Here is a 17,070-nt window from a genome sequence, read left to right as displayed (position 1 = left end):
ATGGCAATCCCTTAACAAAATGAAATTTTTCCATCCATCCATCAGTTATTATGTGTAATTGATGATGTTGTTATTGAATTTCATCTGATTCATGTATCAGTCAAATGTTTTTCCCACATCCAAGGAGATTTTTTGACAAACTAAGATTTGGCACCACGTCGAATGATTCTGTGATGATACATTTCTATTTTCCGAGAAAAGGGGAAAATTTCACAGCATCTGCATGTTTCTTACAAGTCTGAATCTTTTAACAACAGATTCTACATGTTAGTCTGGGAGTTCCCAACATTTCCCCTCTAGGAGAAACCCATTACTTTCTCTTTTGTTGCACTGTGTGTGTGTGTGTGTGTGTATAGAAGAGGCACATGTGTATGATGTATTCTTCTGAGTAGTAGTGCTTGGCAGTGACCCAGGGCAAAACCAACACACCCAGAAGATATTACTCTGAAATGTCATCTTTGTTTAGGCTGGCTCCTGTGCTCGGTCTAAATTTAAACCTTTTTATTTACCGTAAGGATTTTGCCCTGTGTAAGCGCAGTGTGGTGGGTTAACTTTTAAATCACCGAGATCAAGGTGATGTCTCCGGCGAGCAGCGCGTGCTTTGCCTGTGTGGAATCTACTAGAAACGGCGGACATGATGAATTGGCGTGCAGGAACTCTGACCTGCTCCATGCTGAGAGCTCTTGTTCTCCTTCTCGATCTCCTGCAGGACCTCCGTCAGAGCCTCCCACTTCGGGCTTTTCTCCAGCACCAGCACTCGCTTCGCCTCTAAAAACACACCGAGAGCTGTTCATCACGTTGCATGTCGACAACATCACTCACCTTTACCTCTCAAAGAGCCATTTGGAGCCGTTTCCCCACAGTAAAGAAGACACTGGGAACCACACAACCCTTTTGAAATTTAAAAAAGAATTAACACGGCATATAACGTTATATATTTTTTCAGCCTCTGTGCTATGTATCCAAATGCACTGCGGACAGCAAAGTAGGAATTTCACTGCACAGGGGAACATGTTTCTACACTGTGCATGTGACAATAAATGCTTTGAATGTAAACAAATGTGTTGCAATTAACAACTGAAGAGAAAACGAAATTACATTTCTGCATGAAACAAAATATTTTGAATTTCGAAAAAAAGACATTTGGTTGAAGGGTACTTTTAAGGAAAATACTCAATGTGTATTTGTCCCCCCTGAATTTATGAAAAAAAAAATTGAACTTAAATTATCAACCCGCAACAAACCAAAACGCCTCTGTGCTGTCATCGTTTACTGGCGTTTATTAAGGGTGACAAAAACATTTTAGAATGTTTTATTTAGATGTAACAAGATCGCCATAATCTTCAAATGTAAAATTATATTTTAAAAATGAACAAACTAGAATAAAATACATTTTAATTAAACACTCGATTATTTTCAAAAGCAACTGGGGGCCGCATCAGACGGTTCAAAGGGTTGCCGACTCCTGCTCTAAATACACCTGATAACGAATATTTGAGGAGATTTCCACGGCCAGGTCACCTGAAGTCGAAGCTGACTTCTGTTTCTCTGCTTCTGGGCCCAATTTTGGCTTCTTCTTCTTGCTGTCAGGGATGCGATACACTCGGCTCCGGGCATTGATGAACATGGAAGTGCTGGAGTCCAGGAACAGCCATCCTGACAGCGACAGTAGAACTCTGCGTGTAAGAATGATCCTTCAGTGTATTATTTTCTTCATTATATCACAAAGCCATCGTGGCGTGCTGTATGAAAATGCTGTGAGCTTGTGGATTAAAAAAAAAGAAAAAAGAAAAAAATACCCCTCTGAATTTATCATTAAATATTATTCAATGCTAGTAAAAAGTCAATAACTCAGAATAGTAACTGTAAATGTTGTAACACTAGCGATTAAAATATATTAAAGGACATTTTTACAAGTCCGCTATTCAGCCAAAATCTATATAAGTAGAATGACTTCACTCAAAAGAGTAAGAAGTGAAAACCGCACTGTGGAAAGTATGATACAAATACCCGCGCTTCTTAAAAACTCCATTGTTAAGGGCCAATGTCCACATTCTTTGCTTTTTGGTGTCAAGAAACTTTGGTTGCAGAAGCACGGAAACACCAACATAAGAAGTCTATTGTAAAAAGAATAAGAACTTCAATATTATGTTCAGAATTACCTTCAACACCAACAAAAAGGATGATATATTGGTCATTCCCATATGAGCTGTTCAGTTGTGTCACTTTATCTATCATGCATAATATAACTTTTCATTATCTTGTGGACAAAATAATGAATAATTTTTAAAACCATAACACAACATCTCGTACTAAATTAGTATTTACATCATTATGTGCAATACTAATCGCAGTACCATGGGCTCTATCAAATTCAGTATCATGTGAAATATATTTGCAATGTATTTTTATACCGTGTGCAATAATTTCTCTGAAAAGTGCAATATTAATCTTCTCCTATTGCTATCAGTATTAGTCTTATTACAAGCATACACAACTACTTTTAATATCATGTACTGGCTTTACATTTATTATCTGGTGCACGACAACCTCTCCAAAAAACTGTCAATATTACTCTCCATGTAAATTGCCATAAATTCGCTTCAATTTGTCCTTGGCCAATCTTACTTTGACTGGTATTCTATTAAATACTGTTTATTTGCAAACTACTCATTAGACACTGGTTTTTACACGTCACTTATTTGATTCTTTATTGTTGTTATCGATATACTGTTACTGAATTTCCCCTGGGATGAAATAAAATCTTATCCTATCCTATCGTATCATAAAAAGAGAAAAGGATATGCATCACCCATCTGGTTTTCATGTTTTATGACTTTTGCTGTTCTCTGCCGCTCATCACGAGCACCAACTGGTGGACCCAATGCACTGGGTTCAATTGAAGTGACCCCTTGTCAGTCCCTGCAGAAGTGTCGCTTTCATTTGGACATAATTCCTTACTTATTTTCATAAAAACGTGCAAAAGACTGCTGGACAATCAGGACCAGTGACGGCACCCATGTCTTTACTTAGAATATGACAAATTTTCAAGTTGAAGTGCATTGGAGCAGCTGTGCTAAAACAGCGTCTGACTGGGAAATGGTTATATTTTGGGTGGTCGTGTTTTGTCTCTAAATTGGAATGCCAAACATGTGTGTGATGTCTATCAGTTTATTATTCTAATAGATATGTCATTAATCCAAAAAATGAAACTTGATATTCATCCAAAAGAAAAGGCACGAATTAAGACAGGCAGCAGGATGCAGCCTGGCAGAAGCCAGGGGCCGGTGAGGGCTGAGGTTCATTGCTCAGATGCAATTCAAGTGCTTTCCCTTCACCCCTCTGTGCCGGAACGACCAATGGACTCAGGCAGAAACCACACATTGTCTCACCCGAGTTGGAGCCGAAGATCTTTTGGCTGGAGTGAAGCGACTCGAGCAGATTGAGGAACGTGACGCAGTCGTACTGGGTGAGGTAGAGCAGGAGAACCCTCAGCACCTTCAGGTCCTGAACCAACGCCTTGGTCTTGGCTCCCAGCTGGTGCCACAGGGGGTCCAGGTAGTGTCGGAGAGTCTGGGTAAGGGGCCAGACGAGGGGGGGAAAAAAAAGGCAGCTTCAAATATTCAAATAAGAATAAAAATGCAGTGTTGTCGAAGAAGACGACTGGTGTTTGTCCTCAGCCACGTTCACCAGTTCAATTAAATTCCATCCGGAGAAAATAATGTCCAGTCAATAGACAGCTTTCTCTTGAGACACAAGAAGCCAAGCGCTTCATATAAAAAAACAGAAGCTCAATATTCCTAATCCATATTTCCAAGCGGGTAGCGTTTGGCACTCGGTCGATCGTGTGATAACTCCCAGAAAGAGGAGAAGCACATTACAGCTCTTGTTTACCTTTTCAAAAGCATTGCCCAGCGTGTTCTCCAAGGAGAGATCCTCGGCCTCTAAGGTGGGGTTGTAGCGCTTGAGTTCCTTCAGACAAGCACCCATGATGTCCAAGATGGAGCTCTGGATGGCTCTCATAGCTGGGGTTAATGAGACGTGCATCTCCACCACTTCTGGCTTGTGTTTCTCCAACGCCGTGTTCACCGACGCCTGGAACCTGTCGAACAAAGCGCGCTGGGATGAGGGAAGCCTCATTGGAGACAGGAAATTATCGCAGCTATACTGCAACAGTCATCCATAATGGGCTAATTGTGTTATGCTTCACCTGGGCCAAAGGTACAGCTTTTTGACAAAGAGGTTCCTCATCACACGCTCCACCTGGCAGAAGCCCGTGGAGAAGGCCGTGGCCTTGTCAGTGAAGGCCTTTATGAAGCCCGTCTTGTTCTTCTGACGAAACAGGCGGAGGATGAATGCTTCCTGACAGGATTCAATAATTTTGTGAGCGCGGTACACCAGGATGCCTGCAGGGGGGGAGGGGGACAAATTGACATAGTTGTCATTAACTGCATTCCTTGTTATATCAGGATTCAAATATCAAACTAGATCTGAGCAATAAAGAAAATATCATCAGTATCATCAAAACCCCGTTTGATTAATTTGTATCACAATATCTGCTCATGTTGGAAAATCGCATGATGAATTTCAGGAATAAATAAATGAAGTTGAGAGTATGTGAAAATCCACTGGCTGTAGTTTTTCAAAGGAAATGTTTCCTTTTGATTTGTTTTCTAAATCTAATCGAATCTAATTTTCAGATGATGTTAAACTGATTGTGACACAGCCCTGTTATTCATTTTTAGACAACATGTAAATTATTTTAGAACAATTTCTAGTTCTTAGGAAAACTCCTGTTATTTTTGATTACTGATGTTCTGCTTTTTTTTTTTTTCTTGTCAGGTTATCCCTGATCTGTAGGAAGTTAATTGTGGGAAATGTAGTTGATGGTCAGTGCACAAGCTTGACTTATTTATTTTAAAACAATCAGATCTTTCTGCCAGGCAGGAGGTCTCAAGGAAGACCAAAGAGAAGATTTATGGATGTAGTGAGAGAGGATATGAACATAGTTGGTGTGAGAGAGGAGGATACAGAGAATGGAGTTAGATGGAGATGGTCAATTTGCTGTGGCGAACCCTGAAGGGAAAACCCAGAAGGTGAAGAAGAAGAATCTGACCTTTTAAAATGTTCTTGCGGGCCACATAAAATGACATGATGGGCAACATTTGGCCCGCGGCCCTTCAGTTTGTCACGTGTTCTCTAGCCTGTGTATCCTAAGAAATTGAAATCCACTCCCCTATTGTCACTACCCCAAAATCTTCCATTCTTCTTTAATTTTACTCCTGTTAAATTAACAAATGCACATGTCACTGGATGTAAGTGATGAAACAGAAGCATGTCTAGACCCCGGTCAAAGTTTGCCACAGAGAGACAGAGGTGACAGATGTCCACCGTTGACTCCCACCTGACACCAGATGAGCAGGGATGCGGTCGGTGAGGAAGTCTACCACCAGGATCCTGCTGGTGACAAACAGCACCCCTCCCTCCGTGTACACGTTATATCGCTCGGCGCTGAGGACATCGCTGGTCACCGTTCGCGGCAGGTGGGTCACCCCTTCCAGCCGCAGCTGCTCCGTCAGATACTCCTGAAAGATACGAGAGCCCAGCCAGCTTTATACACGAGCCGGACGAGTTAGCTAGCACATCTGCTAGCTAACTAGCTAGCTGCCGGCTAGCATTGAAATTCACAGCAACTACTACTTCTTATACAAAAACGTCTACTACTACTAGTGGTTCTACTGCCTCAAAATAAACCTATTTACGACTGTTTTATCCGGTCCAGGTCTCCTCACCTGTTCGGGCGTAGTCGTGTTGAGTAGCAGGACCAGACTGCCCGGCTCCGAGTAGACCTTCATGAACTGCAGCAGGATGCGGTCTATCCCCAGCCCTTCTGCCCCGACGAGCAGCCCGTCGGAACCGAAAAGGCCCAGGAACATCTCGGTCTCGAACTCCAGCAGGGAACCCGTCATGGTGGAGCCTCTGCGAACGCACGAAAGCGCCCTTATGGCAGTTATTATCAACTAAACGCCAGATAAATCATTGGTGCAGCCGTAGGCGCCCGCTCCGCGCCTCTTTGTTCAATGTTTTGAAACAGCAGTGCCTGTCACGTGACCGGAAAGAAAATTACGACAAATTGTGACAGTGCCACGGAAATGAGCGCCCCCTAGTGACCCGGAAGACTATAGGGATTTTTTTTTTTTTTTAATTTATTCTTTTTTTTTTAAAACAGTATGCATCCATAAATTTTCTCTTCAAGTCAGTCAACATCACTGCATTTGAGTGTGGCTCAATCCACTTTTATTGTAATAATAAACACTTTAGAATCTGCAGCCTACTGCATATTATTCCAAAAACTCGGAGAATGTGAGGACTCACCACAAAAGTTTTTAAAACTGTTGCAATTTTAGAATCAGAATCAGAATTGCTTTAATTGCCAAGCATTTTTTCAACCACAATTCAGTTGTTTTGGTTTACGGCATAAACAGAGAACAAATTAAAGTCATTAAATTAGGAGCAAAATCAGGGCAATTGTGGTTGGTGGTGCAAACTGGCACATGCTTTTTTTACTGGAACAAAAATGATTTACTGCCTCAGGTACCGGAAGTTATATTTGGAGGATATTTGTACCGGGAGTCTCATAATAAGCGTAATATGTCGAGGTAATATGCTGGGAAAAAAAGTTACGACGATTATATAGTCATCTCTCGATGTCAGCGGATTCTTTTCAAGAGCTTAAATGACACGATCCACTTGGAAACATGACATATTTGATAAATTATCAATAATTACCTGTAACTGTTGAAATAAAAAAAAAAAAAATCAAACAATGTTCTCTTTTGTGAATATTGATATTCAGCAGCCATTTGTCCGGCGGGACAAATGTAGTGATTCAAGTTACCTTGTTGTGTTTCCAACAAAACACCACATATACGGAAATGTGATATCATATTTAATCATCGGAACCAGAGGTTTTTGAAGCCGTCGTTTAGAAAATGAGGACACAGTCACTCCTTTCATTAACTGCAGCCATAAGAAATGCACTCTGAAACAATAATTGGCCCATAAATGTAGTTTTCCTGCCGGCAGCTGTTTTGGTGACTGTATTAGCGTGTTTTTGGGCTGGATTATTCCTGTAAAGCACTGACAGGAACAGAGCAGTAATATGCTTGTATAACAAAGCCTGCCAGCTGGGCTTTGCACAACTCTGTTGTGTCAGCCCACATTTCACTGCAGCGTGAGGGGAAGCTGAGGGACCACAGAGGAAGGACAATGCTGAGCCCACCACTCCCAATACACACACACACGGGGCACGCACGCAAATACACACATGGTTCTCAGGCCAGGAGGTGATTCATCAGAGTTTAGCCATTGATGTTTACATCTGTCACTTTTCGGGGGTGATGTGCTCACTCTGCGCGGAGCCCGATTATGTAAAACACCACAGAGTCCCCGAGTGGGACTCAAAATAATGAGCGTGACTCTTTTCCTCTCTTCTGCAAACTTCATTTTGCTCTTCAAAAGGACAGGAAACGGCACGTGTGTGTGTGCGTGTGTGTCGGCGCACAACTGACTGAATCAATCAGGAGTGTGAGACAGAGACGCTCCTCCCCAAAATAAAACAAGCAAGCAGAATCATATTGTCCTCACGCCTGTTTTTCTGTTTTTTTTTACCCATGTGACGGCTAAGATGTCAGCCTTCATTAATTTCAGTGTATTTATTTTTTTTTACTGTAAAAATAAAAAGCTTGCAAACCACAAAAAGTCATTCACAAATACTTTTGGGAACTTGTCATGAAAAGTCAAGGGTATCCAAGACGTCGTGTCCTTCAGGAAAAGTCAGCGTGAGGGTTTAAAAGAGGGGGAAAAAAAAAGCAAAAAAACGTGATTGACATTTAAAGGGTAGAGAGAGAAATTAGGAGACGAGGGAAACGAAAGAACAATCTGCAGTTATTGTTTTAACTTTGCAGAGGATTTTTTTTGGTTTGCGATGGTGATTTCGTCTTTTTCTCATGACAAAGAGGAAGTGGAGAGGAGCACTTGAGAGGAACGCCATAGTTTTCTCTTCAGTACAATGGAACCGAAGTTCCTCAAAGTTCTCAGAAACCACATTGAAGAGGCTCAACGGCGACGCCTCCATCTGGCAATCAGTGGAGAGGATTCTGTTATTCAGGAAGATGCACAGATTTTACTGTGTGGGGATTCGAGTGGAACTGTTTTGTCTCTGCGTGATAACCGCTAAAAGAAATCCGCAGCAAATCAAAACCCGAAGATGGTTTAAAAGCAGGAAAGGCACACAGATCACTTTGGTTTTTGATTGCAAGCAGTTCCCCTTCAATAAACTGATTTTTTTTTTTTTAACAATGGAAATGACAGTGGTTAGACATTTACTGAATCACTTTGTGCCCCTTGGCCAAACCATGGAACGGGCATTGTACAATTTGCATTGCCATCGAACTGAAGACTAAGATTAATGAAATGATTATCTGGCCCATTGTGTAAATACATACTTTGTTTTTATTTGCAATAACTAAGACACAACATCTTACGAGTGCTTTTTCATCACCGATACCACCAAATTTCCTACCTGAGGCTATCAGACTTTTAAATCCTCTTCCCTCAGCCGCAGGGAATCTTCAATCTTTGCAGTTACTGCTAACAGTTAGACAATTCATTTTACATTACATTTCTTATTATTCCTCCTTTCTACTATTATCTATTACTGTTATGTTTTTGTACTTGAAACTCTGGCACAACAATTTCCTTCGGGATTAATAAAGTTGTTCTCATCTCATCTCATCATCATCTGATGGCCGATGGTGCTTTTAACAAAGTCATTCAGGCTTAAATGTCGGCTAAAACAGAACCATGTTGAACAAAAAAAAAAGATCGTTTTTTAAAATGTAAAAGATGTTAATGACACATACACGCATGCACACACTCACACACACACAGAAAAATAAATGAAATGCACTTTCATAAGTGAGCCTACAGAGAGCAGTGGAGGACTTTGTTTTGCATCGTGTGAAAAGTTTACCTCTGAGAACAGTGTGTGTGTGAGTGTGTGTGTGTTAGGAAAAGACGAGGTGGGCTGTAGATGAAGCAGTAACAGGACACTGGTAGATCTAAAAGGGGTAGAGAAGCAATATTGTAGATTCTTCTATTATTATTACAGTTTTATGATACATGAAATTGAATGAAATGACCCGTATATGTGCCGGGAGGAGCAAGCATGTTCCCGTGGATGGATCGTCAGCCCGTCGTCAGTTGGCACGTATGAAATATCGAGACGAGCAAAAGGGCACGTTTGGCTGCCGATGTGCATCCTGACGGTATGGATTGCGTAAAAGATGGAACGGGCTGATGCAGGTGGCGGGTCGGAGGACAAAAAAAGATGTGCTATCAAACACGTCGAGGCTAGTATCAGAGCGGGAAGGGAAAGGAGAGAGAAGAGAAGGGAGATAAAGGCCGTTTATATTTCTGCAGCCTTCATTAGGAGAAGAGAAGCAGCGGAGTTTTGTTATAAATAGAGGTCTAAGCCTGAGAGTCAAGGAGGCTCAATGGGATGACTCACTGCCTCGAGAGGTTAATACACGCTCTTTGAAGAAACACGCTTTTTACTGCTGAGTTAGGTCTTTAAGGACGTATGCTAAATAGCCAGTTAGCCTAGCTTTGCATAGACACAGCGAGAAACTAAGCTGAGACTCAAAGTAGCAAAATCCGCCCCGCGGCCCCCGCGAAGCCCGTTATAAGCACTTTATTTGATCTGTTTAATTCGATTAAAAAACAAAATTGCTCATGAGTGAGTCCAGGCCTGTGAGCTTGGTTGCAGAATGTGGTATGCAACCGTAATATGAGCTTAAAAGTATTCGCATTTATACGGACTATACGCATACACTGAGGACAGAAAAGGCCAAAAGCAACAATAAACAAATAAAGACATAAATAAATAGCCAATTTAACTAATATGCCTTGTACATACACCCAGACAACGTTTTACTTCCCTTCTTCAGGGAAAAAAAAATTACACATGACAGAATTCACTGAGTTGAGAAACAATTCCTTCCCGGTTAACTTTCAAACTGTTTTGGATGAGCTGCAAAAGTGCATCTTTGCAAATCCCGGCAACGAAAAGTCAGTTTCTCTCTGTGCAGCAACATTCTCAGGAGACAGTGGTACTGCAAACGGGCCGGGTATATTTTGAAGGTCAAATTATTTATTCAGCTGTGATTTTTTTAAACCTTAAGAGTTCAAAATTGAGTCCTCCAATGTCATTTTCTCAGCATGCGGGTACGGCAAAGGGGTCAAAATCAGAAAAAAACGCGACCCACTGAAGCCTTTTAGTGTTAAGAACAATAACAGTGTCAGAGGAGGGAACAAGTTGAGCGCAGCATCAGTGTAAATCAAGGCACTCCAGCAGCAGAGGATAGCCGCTGCAGGCACTACACAGATACCATTTTCAGCCTGTCGTGACCCTTGTTACTGCCGCACCTTAGCGGTATGCGAGCGAAGATTATGGTACTCGGAAAATGGCAAAGTGGCGCAGCGGCATGTTCGCAAATTGAGATTATTACAGAACACCATCGGTGCGCCGAGGTACGCGCGGGGGGGAGGAATTGGCACTGAGAGCTGGGTCAAGCAGCCGCCGCACGTAACGCTCAACCATAACGGCGTGCGGAAATGATTTCTTTGTTTATGTAATGGTGTGAGTTGATTAACCAAAAGCAAAGGGACCTATCTCTTTTCGCGGCTGCTTTTAATTTGCATATATTATCAGGCCTCAAAAAGAGGCAGTAAACACCATCGCAGAAGGGGGTGCCGCGACGAGCCCTCCCTCGTGGTCACGGTCGGCGTGCGAAAGACGCGCAAGAAATGTGAAGAAAAAAAAACAAACTACTAAAACTAATGGCTTTTATGAGCCTTGAATAAGGGCGGCTGCCTGTCATATCCACTTTACTAAATCACTGTGACAGAAGATGCCAATACATAGGAGAAGACTGTGGCATTTGTGAGGAAAGATGAGAAAAAGCAACAGAGGAGGGAGCTGAGGAGACAACGAGAGGTGGGGACGGGGCGACGATTGCAAGAAATAAAGGAACAAGAAGCTGATAAACAAATGCTTGCAGTCTATAATATTTGGGGAAGTCACTCTGGGGCTTTCTTTGTGAAATGGGCACATTTGATGAATAATTCAGGGAGGTTGGTGGATGGGAGGTTTGGGAGGAAGGGGGGGGTGTCAGGAGGTGACACGGGAGACGCGTCGCAGGCTGGAGTGGATGTCGGTGACGCATGAGAGGGAATAGCTGCTCGAAAGTGCGCGTGACGATGAGGGGGACGCGCCGGGCTCGCTATGCACGGCAGGAGATAGAGATTTCGACGCAAAGAAGCGCGCGATAGTGAGATTTCTGCACCGCAGAGTGACTCCCATTAGCATATCTCATTTGGTCTCCCTCATTGGCAACCGCGGGAGAACCGCATGGTGAGATTTTCCCCCGGTGCGGACAGACAGCGGCGTCAAGGCTTCCTGTTTGATGCCGTGGACGCACGTTTCCACTGTATATCAACCAATAAACCCCAAATCCTCGCAAGATCTGAGGCCGGCGTCGAATGCCAGGCCCTCCGGTTGACAATGCAGCGCTTCCTGGACCGGAGATACAGAGGCAAGGAACAACAAGAGGGAACCAAAGGAGCGAAGAAGAGATCAAGGCGGCTCAAAGGCAGATTTGATCTCTACCAGCCACGTCCTGGAGAGCTGAGCCGCCGATGTCTGTATTGCGAGAACAGGAGGAGTCGGAGAAGGCGCTCACGTCGAGCATAAAAAACTGACGGTGAGGGAATATTACCTTGAAGAAGGGAATGGTAGAACCTTCTTCAGGGTAAGGTGGAAGGGTGAGGGGACTGGGAGTGGAGATGGAGAAGTTGGAGGATTTCGAGTACTTGGGGTCGACGGTCCAGAGCAACGGAGTGTGGAAAAAAGGGGGAAAAATGGGTCCAAGCAGGTTGGAAAGGGGCGCTATGAGATAGAAGATATCAGCCAGAGTGAAAGGAAGATGGACAAGACAGTGGTGAGACCAGCGATGCTGTGTGGACTAGAAACAACGACAATAATCAAAAGACAGGAGGCAGAGCTGGAGGTCGCAGAGATGAAGATGTTGAGCTTCTCTTAGGGAGTGACCAGGACGGATAGGATCAGGAATGAGTCCATCAGAGGGACAGTAGGTGTCAGATGTTTTGGAGAGAAGGTCAGAGGAGCCACACTGAGATGGTTGGGTCATGTACTGAGGAGGGAGAATGAATATATGGATGCTGGAATTGGAGGTCTAGAGGAAGACTTATGGAGGTACTGAGAGATGATATGAAGTTAGTTGGAGGAGGTGGTGTTAGTGCCATTTTCCATTTTTTGTAATTTAGTCTCAGATTTGGATATAATATTATTGCATCATATTTTGGTGATTGTTGATTATAGCATAATTATTTATAATTACTTTATTGTATTTAAATTTGCTTTTTTGTTGAGTACATGCTTATTCATGGCATATGTATTTATGTTTATGTTAACCAAATAAGGTTCGGAGTGGGCGCTGAGCTATGACGTGATCAGTTCAAATGTGTATAAAGGTAAAACTGTTGGATACCGGGGCTGATCCAGTAAAGGACGGAGCGAACACACTGTTTTCTACCGTCGTCAACAGTAAACACGGGTAGATTCGTTCTTTCCGTCTTAGAGTGGTTAAATGAGTGAATACTTTGGCAAATACTTAGAGGGACCTTTAGCCACTACAGGTGGATTCCCCTGAAGGGAAAAGCCGAAAGGAAAAGAAGAAGAAGAAGAAGGGAACGATAGAAGCTTAACCTCTCCTGTATTTTCAGTTAGTCCCCCTTTTGCAAAGACACTGGGCCTGGTGGTGCTCAAACACCTCATACAGCCTGCAGCGGCACAGCTTCAACATTTCAGATCTGAGAGGACAGATACCGGAAAAGCAATTATTTCATTCGTGCTATGTTGATTTTTGTCACAGGAGTTGGACAAACATGTAAAAATTGTAATTTCAAGTACTGGAGGAACAACCTGAAAGCTCCTCTCCACGCTTCACTCAGTGGAAGTAGTGGAGAAATAGAATATAACATGTTGGAGGAGGTGGATGTGTGTCTCGGAGGGTTAATGTGATTTTGTTGAAGCAGCTCGGTGAATAAACGATGACTTGATGTAATCGCATTTAAATCGGCCGTGAATGTGAATTCGGACCCTTCATTGCTGTGAAAGAAATTGATCTAGTCAGATTCACATGGTGAAATTTTTAGTTTTCCCCGGAGTACTCAAAATACTCGAGTATGCAAATGCACAAAAGTACATTTAAATAGATAAAGAATTCAAACGCCCGCGGGCGATTAAGCGTGTCTTTGCTCATGTATTCCGAGAGGATCGTCTAACGGACTGTAGTATAATATCAGAGTGACTAGTGTGCAGTAATTGTTAATTAACTGTTCTGAAAACACGTACGAGCCGGGAGAGAAATCACTAAACATTGCAACCGCGACAACAAAAATAATATAAAAGGGTATAAAATCTTACCGGTCATGGCTGCTTTATGGTAACATACCAGCTGCTTCCGCTCGCCTTGCATGCACTCAGCTTGCAGACCAGAAGAATGCACTCAGCTTAAAGGGCATGAGATCCCAAAGCCTCCAGCAGACAACATGAGATGCTGGCATTCTGTGCAAAGGAGATTAGAAAGCAGGAGGGGGATCATTCAAGTCCACCAAGATTTGATGCAGCATGAGGTGGCGCGCTGGAAGGGATTCATCGGAGGATTTATCGCCGTCACATGCAGGGCCGCGGTAGCCGAAAGACACCGGTCTCTAAAGAACCACGCATATGTACTGTCAAAAAAACTTTCCTCGCAGATCCGGTCCCGAAGGATCCAGAACCAGGACGCCAAGCCGGTTCACCCAAAGGACTAAAAAAAAACAAAATGAAATTCCGGCTCCAGCTGGAAGGCAGGGGTTGATGAGATGCTAAGTAGACCACATACTGTACCTTTCCATCGTCATGTTGAACTTCTCATGAAAGCTGGATCCGATGCTCCTCTGATACCTTCTGACTCCTTCGAAACAGTCTCTAAAATCCATCCATCCATCTTTTGCCGCACTCAGGGTCGCGGGGGACGCTGGATTCTCTCCCAGCGAGAGGCAGGGTACCACCTGAACTGCCAGTTAATCGCAGGGCCACATATACAGACAGAGAACCATTCACTCACTCATTCTGGGTCGTTTTTTTTTCCGTCTAAAATATTTTCGGACCGTCAAAGGATTTCAAACTGCCATCGCCAATGCAAGATTCTGAACCCGTTGTGCTTTTAGTATCCCATTTGAACATTTATTCATTCAGTACCATTTCAGCTTATCTGCTGTAATTGGCTGAAAGGCCGGGTTCATCCCGGAGCGGTCGATCACACATTCACACGTCCGGTCTACAACGAACACCCTGCATGCAAAATTCACTCGGGGAGAGCGTGGAGACTTCCACGATAAAAACTTCCATTAACTTTTGCAGTAAAGCAGAATTTTGCGTTCTATATAGATTTTTCGATAAGTCAAAGTCAGCTTTATTGTTAATTTCTCCGCATGTACTGGACATACAGAGGGATCAAGAAGACGTTTCTCACAATCCCACGGTGACATGAAAATAACAATAAAATAATAATAATACTAATACTACTACTACTACCACTAATAGTAATAATAATGATAACCAGTGCACATTCGCAGTAAAGTGCACAGTTACATTAAATGGTAAATATTAAATTATGAAGTATATGTATATAAATCTATGTAGGAAGTCATGCAGAGCCATGACTAAGTAGGAAGCGAGAGAGGCTACAAACGTAGACACTGAGTGAAAAACATACACTTACAATAAACTTATGATGATTATTAAATTAAAATTCACTTAATTAACTTAAATTTACTTTAGAATTTTTGTTATCTTCACTAGTTTTTTTTTTTTTTTGATTAATCTTCCCCTTAATTACTGTCGCTAGATAACTCTCTTTTCTTAAATAACAGATCTAATGAAGTTCGCTTTTGCCTATTTTTTAAAATGTTACATAAATTTCCATAAAAAGCATCTTCTTTCTGGGTTCACCACTTGCACTCACCACGTGCATCCTTAGGACCTGTGATGATTATTAAAAGAAATCCACAAAATAAAGACAAAGATATAAAATGATGCCACACAAAAGATCTTCGAATTTTGATTTTCTCGCTCTTGTATTCTTATCATGAATTTTTTAAAGCCATTAGTTTTCATATTTGAAGGATAAAAATTGCTTGAATCTTAAATAAAGTCTTATAAATCTTAAAAAAAAAATCGTAAATAATTTTGAAAAATCTTAAGATCTCAAAAAAATGTGTATATTAAGTTATTCGCAGCCCAGGGCGCCACTGTATGTACATCAAAATTTTATATTATTCAAATCCCATGCCGGCCCTGAAGGCGGAGCTTCTGCAGCATTAATTCACCGGAGGCCGGACCTTGGAAATGCAAACGCGAAGCAGAGCTTTTAACCTGACAGATTGCAACGGTCACGGCCTGTGAGCTGGATACAAAACCAGCCTCTGGTTCCATTAAGAGTTTGTTATCGTTAGTTACCGACACAAAGACATCGGATGGAGAGCGGTTTTGTAATATCAAAGGTGCAATATAAGGTGTTAAATAGCAATTTTCCACCCTTGAATAGCATTCAAAGTGAGTAACGGACAAACCGGTGGCGATCAAGGTGCCAACTTTCTCATCAGGAGAAATTTACAGATTTGTTTCCTGTTCAAGGACGGTTTGATGAGGTCTCTGGAGAAGCCGGCTTAAAATCTGCGAGGGACCGATTACAGGAGAGGAAGCGAAGCGCCGGTCGGAGAAGAGGAACGTCAGCGGATGAAGGAGTTGAGGCGAAGACAGACGGGGAGCGGGTGGGGAGGACGGAGCTGGAAGGCTGGCAGGAAGGTTATGCAGAGCCAAATGTAATGAGCTGAGGAGACACCGGGGGGAGAAACTGGGACACAAGAGTAACCTCTACAGAATGTGCAGTGGAAAAAAAACAAAACAAAAAAAAAAACACCAGGTCGTAGACTTAGCCCAGAGTACAACGGGTGGCCGAGTACAAACTTCAATTGGTTTGGAAAGTGAAAAGTTAATTCATAACTGGAACAAAGAGATCGTTGTTCTTCCCGGTGTGAAAAGCGATCCGTGGCGTGCGGTGAGGTTTGTGGCTGGGGACGCGCTGACTCTTTCAATTTTTTTTTTTTTTTTTCAAAGATTTTTAATTGTCATTGTGTAGGAACAGAAAAATTTTGCATTGAGAGCTCCCAGCTCATTGCACTTTTTTTTAAAATAAAAATAAATAGATACATAAGTTATTTGCATAGTGCATTATTACATGAAGGGTGATATGAATGAGTTGGAGAGTTTTACAAATACTGCATATTGATTTTTATTTACAGTATTTTACAAATACTGTATATGAATTCAGCAGAGTGGCATAAATTCACCTTTCATCAACCGACTGCTCGTCTACTGATTATATTGTATCAGTATTCTTTACACACACATAGGTGAGGTACATATTTTGCCAAAGTATAATGTTTAATTTAAATTTAGTTGCGGACAGTACAGCAGAGTATGCCTGGTCTTAACTCTACTAGGTAATGAAATCCACTCGCTGATCCTTCTGGACAAACATCTCTATGACTTTGGTGTAACAGTCCTCTGTATCTTCTATTAGTTTTAAAAGTCTCTCTGTCTCAATAGAGATCATTGCTAGGGAGGAAAGCCTCCCCTTGGCCCGTCAGATTCCAGCTATATGGTATTTATGCACCACTCTGTTTGACATTTTCTGTCCTGTTGTTCATTTGGCAAATCATTTAGCTCCAGCATCGGTCTTCTATTCTTCCAATTTTGATTGAAAGCCCAGTTTTGAGAAGTTTTTTAACACTTATATATCAATATATATATATAATCTTCTATTTTTGCGATCAGGGTAAAACAATAGAAGCAAACAGACTGAAGTGGCGCGCTTG

General features: G+C 42.2%; 1 protein-coding gene across 2 annotated transcripts in view; it reads right to left on the bottom strand.

The window, feature by feature from the left end:
• The window catches only part of ercc4 (excision repair cross-complementation group 4), a 35,785-nt gene that overhangs the window by 4,786 nt on the left and 13,929 nt on the right, over positions 1 to 17,070 (bottom strand). The window contains exons 1-8 of one of the 2 annotated variants that reach the window (XM_086140704.1): positions 13,571 to 13,647; positions 5,793 to 5,979; positions 5,405 to 5,585; positions 4,211 to 4,406; positions 3,895 to 4,102; positions 3,393 to 3,573; positions 1,522 to 1,656; positions 664 to 768 (exon numbers count right to left, since the gene is read on the bottom strand). In XM_086140704.1, coding sequence (XP_085996830.1) covers positions 664 to 768; positions 1,522 to 1,656; positions 3,393 to 3,573; positions 3,895 to 4,102; positions 4,211 to 4,406; positions 5,405 to 5,585; positions 5,793 to 5,969 — 1,183 coding nt within the window. In that variant the 5' untranslated portion in view covers positions 5,970 to 5,979; positions 13,571 to 13,647. Of the gene's footprint in view, positions 1 to 663; positions 769 to 1,521; positions 1,657 to 3,392; positions 3,574 to 3,894; positions 4,103 to 4,210; positions 4,407 to 5,404; positions 5,586 to 5,792; positions 5,980 to 13,570; positions 13,648 to 17,070 lie in introns of those variants that run through there. The other variant, XM_086140706.1, reaches the window with a different exon arrangement.

Source organism: Fistularia commersonii, chromosome 33 (genome assembly GCF_037954325.1).
Source record: "Fistularia commersonii isolate RoL2024-O1a breed Wild chromosome 33, RoL_Fcom_v1.0, whole genome shotgun sequence".
Taxonomy (NCBI): domain Eukaryota; kingdom Metazoa; phylum Chordata; class Actinopteri; order Syngnathiformes; family Fistulariidae; genus Fistularia; species Fistularia commersonii.
Note: the sequence above shows the minus strand (reverse complement) of the source record. Positions and strands in the feature narration are given on the sequence as shown.